We start from the raw sequence: 12,881 nt of genomic DNA, 5'->3' as shown, positions 1-12,881 counted from the left end.
CTCACATCTCTCCATTCACCACACAGAGGAGCTCACATCTCTCCATTCACCACAGAGGAGCTCACATCCCTCCATTCACCACACAGAGGAGCTCACATCTCTCCATTCACCACAGAGGAGCTCACATCCCTCCATTCACCACACAGAGGAGCTCACATCCCTCCATTCACCACACAGAGGAGCTCACATCTCTCCATTCACCTCACAGAGGGGCTCACATCTCTCCATTCACCACACAGAGGAGCTCACATCTCTCCATTCACCACACAGAGGAGCTCACATCCCTCCATTCACCACACAGAGGAGCTCACATCTCTCCATTCACCACACAGAGGAGCTCACATCCCTCCATTCACCACACAGAGGAGCTCACATCTCTCCATTCACCTCACAGAGGAGCTCACATCTCTCCATTCACCTCACAGCGGAGCTCACATCTCTCCATTCACCTCACAGAGGAGCTCACATCTCTCCATTCACCACACAGAGGAGCTCTCATCTCTCCATTCACCTCACAGAGGAGCTCACATCCCTCCATTCACCTCACAGAGGAGCTCACATCCCTCCATTCACCACACAGAGGAGCTCACATCTCTCCATTCACCTCACAGCGGAGCTCACATCTCTCCATTCACCTCACAGAGGAGCTCACATCTCTCCATTCACCACACAGAGGAGCTCACATCTCTCCATTCACCTCACAGAGGAGCTCACATCCCTCCATTCACCTCACAGAGGAGCTCACATCCCTCCATTCACCACACAGAGGAGCTCACATCTCTCCATTCACCACACAGAGGAGCTCACATCTCTCCATTCACCACACAGAGGAGCTCACATCCCTCCATTCACCACAGAGGAGCTCACATCTCTCCAATCACCACACAGAGGAGCTCACATCTCTCCATTCACCACACAGGGGCGCTCTGCACTATGTTAGTAGGCGAGGCCGCTGGTAACTGCTGACACTAATCACCATGGAGACGGCTCCGCCCTGCTGGATGTGACGTCTTCCAATGTTGATCTGTCAGTCTGTCGGCAGATGGCGCTACAGTCCAGATCAGTTTGTCACGTGACCGATACCAGACGTCACATGACAGCAGAGGATGATGGCCGCTGCGCTGCTGGTGACCGTCCTCACCCTACGGAGCGGTGCACTGAGCGCTGAGGTGAGCCGGCGGCGGGGTTGTCAGGAAGAGCCGCTCCCCGGAACCCAGTGATCTGCAGCTCTTCTACTGCGCGGTGTTAGCGGTATACCGGGACTCTATTACCATTTAAAGGGAGTGTCCACTACCTGAGCCTCTGTGTGTGGTGACGTAGTTCCCTGTATAAGGCGGCAGCTCGGCGTCCTCCAGTCCTGTACAGGCACCCGGGGATCGAGAGCGAGACCCCTGCAGCCAATCAGTCTATCCCGTGTATAGTGCGGCTCCCCCTCCTCCTGTATCCCGTGTATAGTGCGGCTCCTCCTCCTCCTGTATCCCGTGTATAGTGCGGCTCCTCCTCCTCCTGTATCCTGTGTATAGTGCGGCTCCTCCTCCTCCTGTATCCCGTGTATAGTGCGGCTCCTCCTCCTCCTGTATCCCGTGTATAGTGCGGCTCTTCCTCCTCCTGTGTCCCGTGTATAGTGCGGCTCCTCCTCCTCCTGTATCCCGTGTATAGTGCGGCTCCTCCTCCTCCTGTGTCCCGTGTATAGTGCGGCTCCTCCTCCTCCTGTATCCCGTGTATAGTGCGGCTCCTCCTCCTCCTGTGTCCCGTGTATAGTGCGGCTCCTCCTCCTCCTGTGTCCCGTGTATAGTGCGGCTCCTCCTCCTCCTGTGTCCCGTGTATAGTGCGGCTCCTCCTCCTCCTGTATCCCGTGTATAGTGCGGCTCCTCCTCCTCCTGTATCCCGTGTATAGTGCGGCTCCTCCTCCTCCTGTATCCCGTGTATAGTGCGGCTCCTCCTCCTCCTCCTGTATCCCGTGTATAGTTCGGCTCCTCCTCCTCCTGTATCCCGTGTATAGTTCGGCTCCTCCTCCTCCTGTATCCCGTGTATAGTGCGGATCCTCCTCCTCCTGTATCCCGTGTATAGTGCGGATCCTCCTCCTCCTGTATCTTGTGTATAGTGCGGATCCTCCTCCTCCTGTATCCCGTGTATAGTGCGGCTCCTCCTCCTCCTGTATCCCGTGTATAGTGCGGCTCCTCCTCCTCCTGTATCCCGTGTATAGTGCGGCTCCTCCTCCTCCTGTATCCCGTGTATAGTGCGGATCCTCCTCCTCCTGTATCTTGTGTATAGTGCGGATCCTCCTCCTCCTGTATCCCGTGTATAGTGCGGCTCCTCCTCCTCCTGTGTCCCGTGTATAGTGCGGCTCCTCCTCCTCCTGTATCCCGTGTATAGTGCGGCTCCTCCTCCTCCTGTATCCCGTGTATAGTGCGGCTCCTCCTCCTCCTCCTGTATCCCGTGTATAGTTCGGCTCTTCCTCCTCCTGTATCCCGTGTATAGTGCGGCTCCTCCTCCTCCTGTGTCCCGTGTATAGTGCGGCTCCTCCTCCTCCTCCTGTATCCCGTGTATAGTGCGGCTCCTCCTCCTCCTGTATCCCGTGTATAGTGCGGCTCCTCCTCCTCCTGTATCCCGTGTATAGTGCGGCTCTTCCTCCTCCTGTATCCCGTGTATAGTGCGGCTCCTCCTCCTCCTGTATCCCGTGTATAGTGCGGCTCCTCCTCCTCCTGTATCCCGTGTATAGTGCGGCTCCTCCTTCTCCTGTATCCCGTGTATAGTGCGGCTCCCCCTCCTCCTGTATTCCGTGTATAGTGCGGCTCCTCCTCCTCCTGTATCCCGTGTATAGTGCGGCTCCTCCTCCTCCTGTATCCCGTGTATAGTGCGGCTCCTCCTCCTCCTCCTGTATCCCGTGTATAGTGCGGCTCCTCCTCCTCCTGTATCCCGTGTATAGTGCGGCTCCTCCTCCTCCTGTATCCTGTGTATAGTGCGGCTCCTCCTCCTCCTGTATCCCGTGTATAGTGCGGCTCCTCCTCCTCCTGTATCCTGTGTATAGTGCGGCTCCTCCTCCTCCTGTATCCCGTGTATAGTGCGGCTCCTCCTCCTCCTGTATCCCGTGTATAGTGCGGCTCCTCCTCCTCCTGTATCCCGTGTATAGTGCGGCTCCTCCTCCTCCTGTATCCTGTGTATAGTGCGGCTCCTCCTTCTCCTGTATCCCGTGTATAGTGCGGCTCCTCCTCCTCCTGTATCCCGTATATAGTGCGGCTCCTCCTCCTCCTGTATCCCGTGTATAGTGCGGCTCCTCCTCCTCCTGTATCCCGTATATAGTGCGGCTCCTCCTCCTCCTGTATCCCGTGTATAGTGCGGCTCCTCCTCCTCCTGTATCCCGTGTATAGTGCGGCTCCTCCTCCTCCTGTATCCCGTGTATAGTGCGGCTCCCCCTCCTCCTGTATCCTGTGTATAGTGCGGCTCCTCCTCCTCCTGTATCCCGTGTATAGTGCGGCTCCTCCTCCTCCTCCATTCCGTGTATAGTGCGGCTCCTCCTCCTCCTGTATCCCGTGTATAGTGCGGCTCCTCCTCCTCCTGTATCCCGTGTATAGTGCGGCTCCTCCTCCTCCTGTATCCCGTGTATAGTGCGGCTCCTCCTCCTCCTGTATCCCGTGTATAGTGCGGCTCCTCCTCCTCCTGTATCCCGTGTATAGTGCGGCTCCTCCTCCTCCTGTATCCCGTGTATAGTGCGGCTCCTCCTCCTCCTGTATCCCGTGTATAGTGCGGCTCCTCCTCCTCCTGTATCCCGTGTATAGTGCGGATCCTCCTCCTCCTGTATCCCGTGTATAGTGCGGATCCTCCTCCTCCTGTATCCCGTGTATAGTGCGGCTCCTCCTCCTCCTGTATCCCGTGTATAGTGCGGCTCCTCCTCCTCCTGTATCCCGTGTATAGTGCGGCTCCTCCTCCTCCTGTATCCCGTGTATAGTGCGGCTCCTCCTCCTCCTGTATCCCGTGTATAGTGCGGCTCCTCCTCCTCCTGTATCCCGTGTATAGTGCGGCTCCTCCTCCTCCTGTATCCCGTGTATAGTGCGGCTCCTCCTCCTCCATCCCGTGTATAGTGCGGCTCCTCCTCCTCCTCCTGTATCCCGTGTATAGTGCGGCTCCTCCTCCTCTTGTATCCCGTGTATAGTGCGGCTCTTCCTCCTCCTGTATCCCGTGTATAGTGCGGCTCCTCCTCCTCCTGTGTCCCGTGTATAGTGCGGCTCCTCCTCCTCTTGTATCCCGTGTATAGTGCGGCTCTTCCTCCTCCTGTATCCCGTGTATAGTGCGGCTCCCCCTCCTCCTGTATCCCGTGTATAGTGCTGCTCCCCCTCCTCCTGTATCCCGTGTATAGTGCGGCTCCTCCTCCTCCTGTATCCCGTGTATAGTGCGGCTCCTCCTCCATCCTGTGTATAGTGCGGCTCCTCCTCCTCCTGTATCCCGTGTATAGTGCGGCTCCTCCTCCTCCATCCCGTGTATAGTGCGGCTCCTCCTCCTCCTGTATCCCGTGTATAGTGCGGCTCCCCCCCTCCTGTATCCCGTGTATAGAGCGTCTCCTCCTCCTCCTGTATCCCGTGTATAGTGCGGCTCCTCGTCCTCCATCCCGTGTATAGTGCGGCTCCTCCTCCTCCTGTATCCCGTGTATAGTGCGGCTCCTCCTCCTCCTGTATCCCGTGTATAGTGCGGCTCCCCCTCCTCCTGTATCCCGTGTATAGTGCGGCTCCTCCTCCTCCTGTATCCCGTGTATAGTGCGGCTCCTCCTGCTCCTGTATCCCGTGTATAGTGCGGCTCCTCCTCCATCCTGTGTATAGTGCGGCTCCTCCTCCTCCTGTATCCCGTGTATAGTGCGGCTCCTCCTCCTCCATCCCGTGTATAGTGCGGCTCCTCCTCCTCCTGTATCCCGTGTATAGTGCGGCTCCCCCTCCTCCTGTATCCCGTGTATAGAGCGTCTCCTCCTCCTCCTGTATCCCGTGTATAGTGCGGCTCCTCGTCCTCCATCCCGTGTATAGTGCGGCTCCTCCTCCTCCTGTATCCCGTGTATAGTGCGGCTCCTCCTCCTCCTGTATCCCGTGTATAGTGCGGCTCCCCCTCCTCCTGTATCCCGTGTATAGTGCGGCTCCTCCTCCTCCTGTATCCCGTGTATAGTGCGGCTCCTCCTCCTCCTGTATCCCGTATATAGTGCGGCTCCCCCTCCTCCTGTATCGCGTGTATAGTGCGGATCCCCCTCCTCCTGTATCCCGTGTATAGTGCGGCTCCCCCTCCTCCTGTATCCCGTGTATAGTGCGGCTCCTCCTCCTGTATCCCGTGTATAGTGCGGCTCCTCCTCCTCCTGTATCCCGTGTATAGTGCGGCTCCTCCTCCTCCTGTATCCCGTGTATAGTGCGGCTCCTCCTCCCCCTGTATCCCGTGTATAGTGCGGCTCCTCATCCTGTATCCCGTGTATAGTGTGGATCCTCCTCCTCCTGTATCTTGTGTATAGTGCGGATCCTCCTCCTCCTGTATCCCGTGTATAGTGCGGCTCCTCCTCCTCCTGTATCCCGTGTATAGTGCGGCTCCTCCTCCTCCTGTATCCCATGTATAGTGCGGCTCCTCCTCCTCCTGTATCCCGTGTATAGTGCGGCTCCTCCTCCATCCCGTGTATAGTGCGGCTCCTCCTCCTCCTGTATCCCGTGTATAGTGCGGCTCCTCCTCCTCCTCCATCCCGTGTATAGTGCGGCTCCTCCTCCTCCATCCCGTGTATAGTGCGGCTCCTCCTCCTCCTCCATCCCGTGTATAGTGCGGCTCCTCCTCCTCCATCCCGTGTATAGTGCGGCTCCTCCTCCTCCATCCCGTGTATAGTGCGGCTCCTCCTCCTGTATCCCGTGTATAGTGCGGCTCCTCCTCCATCCTGTGTATAGTGCGGCTCCTCCTCCTCCTGTATCCCGTGTATAGTGCGGCTCCTCCTCCATCCCGTGTATAGTGCGGCTCCTCCTCCTCCTGTATCCCGTGTATAGTGCGGCTCCTCCTCCTCCTGTATCCCGTGTATAGTGCGGCTCCTCCTCCTCCTGTATCCCGTGTATAGTGCGGCTCCCCCTCCTCCTGTATCCCGTGTATAGTGCGGCTCCTCCTCCTCCTGTATCCCGTGTATAGTGCGGCTCCTCCTCCTCCTGTATCCCGTGTATAGTGCGGCTCCTCCTCCTCCTGTATCCCGTGTATAGTGCGGCTCCTCCTCCATCCTGTGTATAGTGCGGCTCCTCCTGTATCCCGTGTATAGTGCGGCTCCTGCTCCATCCCGTGTATAGTGCGGCTCCTCCTCCATCCAGTGTATAGTGCGACTCCTCCTCCTCCTCTATCCCGTGTATAGTGCGGCTCCTCCTCCTCCTGTATCCCGTGTATAGTGCGGCTCCCCCTCCTCCTGTATCCCGTGTATAGTGCGGCTCCTCCTCCTCCTGTATCCCGTGTATAGTGCGGCTCCTCCTCCTCCTGTATCCCGTGTATAGTGCGGCTCCTCCTCCATCCCGTGTATAGTGCGGCTCCTCCTCCTCCTGTATCCCGTGTATAGTGCGGCTCCCCCTCCTCCTGTATCCCGTGTATAGTGCGGCTCCTCCTCTTCCTGTATCCCGTGTATAGTGCGGCTCCTCCTCTTCCTGTAGCCCGTGTATAGTGCGGCTCCTCCTCTTCCTGTAGCCCGTGTATAGTGCGGCTCCTCCTCCTCCTGTATCCCGTGTATTGTGCGGCTCCTCCTCCTCCTGTATCCCGTGTATAGTGCGGCTCCCCCTCCTCCTGTATCGCGTGTATAGTGCGGCTCCCCCTCCTCCTGTATCCCGTGTATAGTGCGGCTCCTCCTCCTCCTCCTGTATCCCGTGTATAGTGCGGCTCCTCCTCCTCCTGTATCCCGTGTATAGTGCGGCTCCTTCTCCTCCTGTATCCCGTGTATAGTGCGGCTCCTCCTCCCCCTGTATCCCGTGTATAGTGCGGCTCCTCCTCGTCCTGTATCCCGTGTATAGTGCGGATCCTCCTCCTCCTGTATCTTGTGTATAGTGCGGCTCCTCCTCCTCCTGTATCCCGTGTATAGTGCGGCTCCTCCTCCTCCTGTATCCCGTGTATAGTGCGGCTCCTCCTCCTCCTGTATCCCGTGTATAGTGCGGCTCCTCCTCCATCCCGTGTATAGTGCGGCTCTTCCTCCATCCCGTGTATAGTGCGGCTCCTCCTCCTCCTGTATCCCGTGTATAGTGCGGCTCCTCCTCCTCCTCCATCCCGTGTATAGTGCGGCTCCTCCTCCTCCTCCATCCCGTGTATAGTGCGGCTCCTCCTCCTCCTCCATCCCGTGTATAGTGCGGCTCCTCCTCCTCCTCCATCCCGTGTATAGTGCGGCTCCTCCTCCTCCTCCATCCCGTGTATAGTGCGGCTCCTCCTCCTCCTCCATCCCGTGTATAGTGCGGCTCCTCCTCCTCCTCCATCCCGTGTATAGTGCGGCTCCTCCTCCTCCTCCATCCCGTGTATAGTGCGGCTCCTCCTCCTCCTCCATCCCGTGTATAGTGCGGCTCCTCCTCCATCCCGTGTATAGTGCGGCTCCTCCTCCTCCATCCCGTGTATAGTGCGGCTCCTCCTCCTCCATCCCGTGTATAGTGCGGCTCCTCCTCCTCCTCCATCCCGTGTATACTGCGGCTCCTCCTCCTCCTCCATCCCGTGTATAGTGCGGCTCCTCCTCCTCCATCCCGTGTATAGTGCGGCTCCTCCTCCTCCTCCATCCCGTGTATAGTGCGGCTCCTCCTCCTCCTCCATCCCGTGTATAGTGCGGCTCCTCCTCCTCCATCCCGTGTATAGTGCGGCTCCTCCTCCTCCTCCTGTATCCCGTGTATAGTGCGGCTCCTCCTCCATCCCGTGTATAGTGCGGCTCCTCCATCCTGTGTATAGTGCGGCTCCTCCTCCTCCTGTATCCCGTGTATAGGGCGGCTCCTCCTCCTCCTGTATCCCGTGTATAGTGCGGCTCCTCTGTTGTGAATTCTGTGGTCAAGCTCCCTCCTGTGGTCATGAGTGGTACTTCGGCTGGTTCTGTCCATGAGCTTCCTCTGGTGGATGTTAGTGGGGCTGCGGCTTCTGAGTTTCCTTCCTCAGGTGACGAGGTTAAGTCGTTAGGTGCTGCTCTATTTAACTCCACCTAGTTCTTTGTTCCTTGCCTTCAGTCAATGTTCTAGTATTGGTCTTGCTCTCTCCTGGATCGTTCTTGTGACCTGTCTTCACTGCATAAGCTAAGTTCTGCTTGTGTTACTTTTGTTTGCTATTTTTTCTGTCCAGCTAGCTATATTGGTTTTTCTTGCTTGCTGGAAGCTCTGGGACGCAGAGGGAGCACCTCCGTACCGTTAGTCGGTGCGGAGGGTCTTTTTGTGCCCTCTGTGTGGTTGTTTGTAGGTTTTTGTGCTGACCGCAAAGCTATGTTTCCTATCCTCGGTCTATTCAGTAAGTTGGGCCTCACTTTGCTAAAATCTATTTCATCTCTGTGTTTGTATTTTCATCTTTACTCACAGTCATTATATGTGGGGGGCTGCCTTTTCCTTTGGGGAATTTCTCTGAGGCAAGGTAGGCTTATTTTTCTATCTTCAGGGCTAGCTAGTTTCTCAGGCTGTGCCCGAGGCGTCTAGGTCTGGTCAGGAGCGCTCCACGGCTGCCTCTAGTGTGGTGTGATAGGATTAGGGATTGCGGTTAGCAGAGCTCCCACGTCTCAGAGCTCGTCCTATGTTATTAGTAACTATCAGGTCACTTTGTGTGCTCTTAACCACCAGGTCCATTGTGGTTCTGAATCACCAGTTCATAACACTCCTCCTCCTCCATCTCGTGTATAGTGCAGCTTATGTGCAACTGGAATCTTTCATTAATATTGTTATCTGGAGAGATTATTACAATATATATTGAGGGGTAATTACTCTATATTTCACTTATGGTAAATTGCTGAGCGGAATTATCCTTGCATCACATAGAGGGTACTCACTTCCCATAATAGAATTTAAAAAAAAATTTTTTTTTCCTCTATAGTCTCCTGCACTTCAGCACCTTACATTAAGGCTACTTTCACACTAGCGTTTTCTGCAATCCGTCACAATGCGTCGTTTTGCAGAAAAAACGCATCCTGCAAAAGTGCTTGCAGGATGCGTTTTTTCCCCATAGACTTGTATTGACGACGCATTTGCAACGGATTGCCACACGTCGCATCCGTCAAGCGATGGATGCGTCGTGCTTCTGCGGACCGTCGGGAGCAAAAAACGCTACATGTAACGTTTTTTGCTCCTGACGGACTGCTTTTTCCGACCGCGCATGCGCGGCCGGAACTCCGCCCCCACCTCCCCGCACCTTACAATGGGGCAGCGGATGCGCCGGAGAAATGCATCCGCTGCCTCCATTGTGCAATGCGCTAAACGCTAGCGTCGGAATCTCTCCCCGACGCATTGCGACGGGGAGATTCCGACACTAGTGTGAAAGAAGCCTAAGTCTATGCATTGCCCTGATATTATGTTATTAGGGTGATTTTTTGCTTGGGAAAGCCGTCGAGGAGCGGGAGCAATATTTATCGTAAAAGTTTAGGGTGCCAACCTCCGCTGCAAGGCAGGGACAGAAGTAGGGACAGTTTATTTCTCACTAGTCCCTAGTCCTGACATTCATTTTTCTACCCACTCCCTACAGGGTTTTTATGGTTAGAAGGGACAGTCGACGGTGAGCTGGGGCGCCATTGCGCTGTTAGGTAGGGAGCTGACGAGAGATAGGCTCCTCCCTGGGTCTTTTCTTATACACATTATGTATACTTTTGGTGATGGTTTTGTGCTCACTAGTTTTTAATATTTATGTAATAAAGGTATTTTAGCTATTTTTGGGGTATTCCTGTGAATTGTTTATTTAGTTTTCACTCCAATATTTATATCCATTTTTTTCTGTGAATTTTTAGTCTGCTGAACCGCCGCACAACCAGCTCTACCCTCTCCTAGTGTATCCTCACCCATCCCCTGTAGACTGAGCCCTCGCGGGCAGGGTCCTCCCTCCTAGTGTATCCTCACCCATCCCCTGCAGACTGTGAGCCCTCGTGGGCAGGGTCCTCCCTCCTAGTGTATCCTCACGCATCCCCTGCAGACTGTAGCCCTTGTAGGCAGGGTCCTCCCTCCTAGTGTATCCTCACGCATCCCCTGCAGACTGTTAGCCCTCGCGGGCAGGGTCCTCCCTCCTAGTGTATCCTCACCCATCCCCTGCAGACTGTAGCCCTTGTAGGCAGGGTCCTCCCTCCTAGTGTATCCTCACCCATCCCCTGCAGACTGTGAGCCCTCGTGGGCAGGGTCCTCCCTCCTAGTGTATCCTCACCCATCCCCTGTAGACTGAGCCCTCGCGGGCAGGGTCCTCCCTCCTAGTGTATCCTCACCCATCCCCTGCAGACTGTAGCCCTTGTAGGCAGGGTCCTCCCTCCTAGTGTATCCTCACCCATCCCCTGCAGACTGTGAGCCCTCGTGGGCAGGGTCCTCCCTCCTAGTGTATCCTCACGCATCCCCTGCAGACTGTTAGCCCTCGCGGGCAGGGTCCTCCCTCCTAGTGTATCCTCACCCATCCCCTGCAGACTGTAGCCCTTGTAGGCAGGGTCCTCCCTCCTAGTGTATCCTCACCCATCCCCTGCAGACTGTGAGCCCTCGTGGGCAGGGTCCTCCCTCCTAGTGTATCCTCACGCATCCCCTGCAGACTGTTAGCCCTCGCGGGCAGGGTCCTCCCTCCTAGTGTATCCTCACCCATCCCCTGCAGACTGTAGCCCTTGTAGGCAGGGTCCTCCCTCCTAGTGTATCCTCACCCATCCCCTGCAGACTGTGAGCCCTTGTGGGCAGGGTCCTCCCTCCTAGTGTATCCTCACACATCCCCCTGCAGACTGTAGCCCTTGTAGGCAGGGTCCTCCCTCCTAGTGTATCCTCACCCATCCCCTGCAGACTGTGAGCCCTCGTGGGCAGGGTCCTCCCTCCTAGTGTATCCTCACACATCCCCTGCAGACTGTGAGCCCTCGCGGGCAGGGTCCTCCTAGTGTATCCTCACACATCCCCTGCAGACTGAGCCCTCGCGGGCAGGGTCCTCCTAGTGTATCCTCACACATCCCCTGCAGACTGTGAGCCCTCGCGGGCAGGGTCCTCCCTCCTAGTGTATCCTCACCCATCCCCTGCAGACTGTAGCCCTTGTAGGCAGGGTCCTCCCTCCTAGTGTATCCTCACCCATCCCCTGCAGACTGTGAGCCCTCGCGGGCAGGGTCCTCCCTCCTAGTGTATCCTCACCCATCCCCTGCAGACTGAGCCCTCGCGGGCAGGGTCCTCCTAGTGTATCCTCACCCATCCCCTGCAGACTGTGAGCCCTCGTGGGCAGGGTCCTCCTAGTGTATCCTCACCCATCCCCTGCAGATTGTGAGCCCTCGCGGGCAGGGTCCTCCCTCCTTCTGTGCCTTGTGTTACTCGTGTTTATTGTATTTGTCTATATTTGCCCCGTATTCACATGTAAAGCGCCATGGAATAAATGGCGCTATAAAAATGTATAATAATAAATTTCTATTGGCAGCCCTGCCCCATCATCTACAAGTATTGGTTCTGAGACCTCGCCTCCTGTTAGGGCAGTTACTGATTAACCCTTGTCTCTCCACAGGTGAACTGCAGCTCGTGTCCTGGAGAGATGGAGAACGTGTCTGAGGTGGGCAGACGATGCGCGGCCGCTGCGGGAGCGAGGATAGTTGCCCGCTGCTGTGTGACGGGGACAGACACCATCATAGGGTACGGCTCTATACCATCACCGTGAGACATTGTATATGGGGGAGCTTGTGATCGTCGGGGACGGTAGATCCAGGGCGCTCCTCGCTGGGGACATTGGTGACCTTTTTGCCTTCCCTTGTAGGCTCGATTTCCATAATTGCTCCATTACCCACCTGGACCCTACTCTCCATCTTCCCTTTTCTCTAGTCGCCATGTAAGTAACCCCCGATATTACCATAATATGGAGGAGCCCAGCCTTATTCGTGACATGTGACCTTTCCATCCTCAGAGACCTGTCCCAGAATCCTCTGCAGGATTTGCCGCCAGAGATGTTTCAGGGTCTGACCAGTCTGGAATACATGTGAGTGATCATGTGACTTTTGGCTCCGCCTCATTGTCTTACCAGCTGATTGTTATCTGCTCCCCTTGTGTTAGAGCGCTGCCCCCCAACATCAGCTGTCCTGGGGGTGATGGGGCCTGGAGGAGTGTGAACCACAGTGCCGGCGTCTGCCAGGACCAGAAGGATGGGTGCAACAGCACTGGAGGCGTGGGTGAGTGCGGGGCTGATGTGATGGGTGCACAGGCCGGGGCGCCCCCGTGTTATATAGTGGCGGTGTTATGCTGTGCACTCCTGCGATCTATAAAACGTGCGTTGTTGGCTTTCTCCGCAGAGCTGCTGTGTCCGGAGAACTCGCTGTGTGCTCCCGCCGGCCCGGGCTCCTCGCAGTGCGTCTGTGCTCCAGGGTTCAGCGGATACAAGTGTCTACGAGAGGTAATGCGGGTTTGGGCCGGCGCTGGCTCCCCGGTGTTACTCCGTACCACAGCTGTGCTCTTCTTCCTCCTCGCAGGGCTCGTTCCCCATGGTCATGTTCTTTGGGATCCTGTCCTCGGTGACCGTCACTCTGTGCGTCCTACTGTGGTGCACGCAGCGTAAGAAGGTGAAGAGTCAGTAGGTCCAGGACCCGGGTGCTTGGCCATGGACCATCCATCGGCCGTGTCCTCCACTGGGAAGGTCTTCTCATTCGCTGGAGCTCAGGAACAGTAGTGTCACCCCGCCAATCAGGAGCCTGCTGCCAGCACAGGGTTAATGTGTAAATAATCTGTACATTTACTGATCTGTATAAAGAGTAAAACATTTTGGCTGAA

General features: G+C 56.3%; 1 protein-coding gene across 1 annotated transcript; it reads left to right on the top strand.

Moving 5' to 3' along the window:
- The first annotated feature begins 1,044 nt into the window (after positions 1 to 1,044).
- ATRAID (all-trans retinoic acid induced differentiation factor) lies at positions 1,045 to 12,881 on the top strand. Its single transcript, XM_069728594.1, has 7 exons — positions 1,045 to 1,169; positions 11,632 to 11,756; positions 11,878 to 11,949; positions 12,025 to 12,096; positions 12,171 to 12,286; positions 12,407 to 12,507; positions 12,584 to 12,881. Exons 1-7 carry the CDS (start codon positions 1,107 to 1,109, stop codon positions 12,686 to 12,688), a joined length of 654 nt encoding a protein of 217 aa, XP_069584695.1. The 5' UTR covers positions 1,045 to 1,106; the 3' UTR covers positions 12,689 to 12,881.

The sequence above is a fragment of the Ranitomeya imitator genome, chromosome 5 (genome assembly GCF_032444005.1).
Source record: "Ranitomeya imitator isolate aRanImi1 chromosome 5, aRanImi1.pri, whole genome shotgun sequence".
NCBI lineage: Eukaryota > Metazoa > Chordata > Amphibia > Anura > Dendrobatidae > Ranitomeya > Ranitomeya imitator.
The sequence above is the reverse complement of the archived record's forward strand: the minus strand, read 5'-3'. Positions and strand labels throughout refer to the sequence as shown.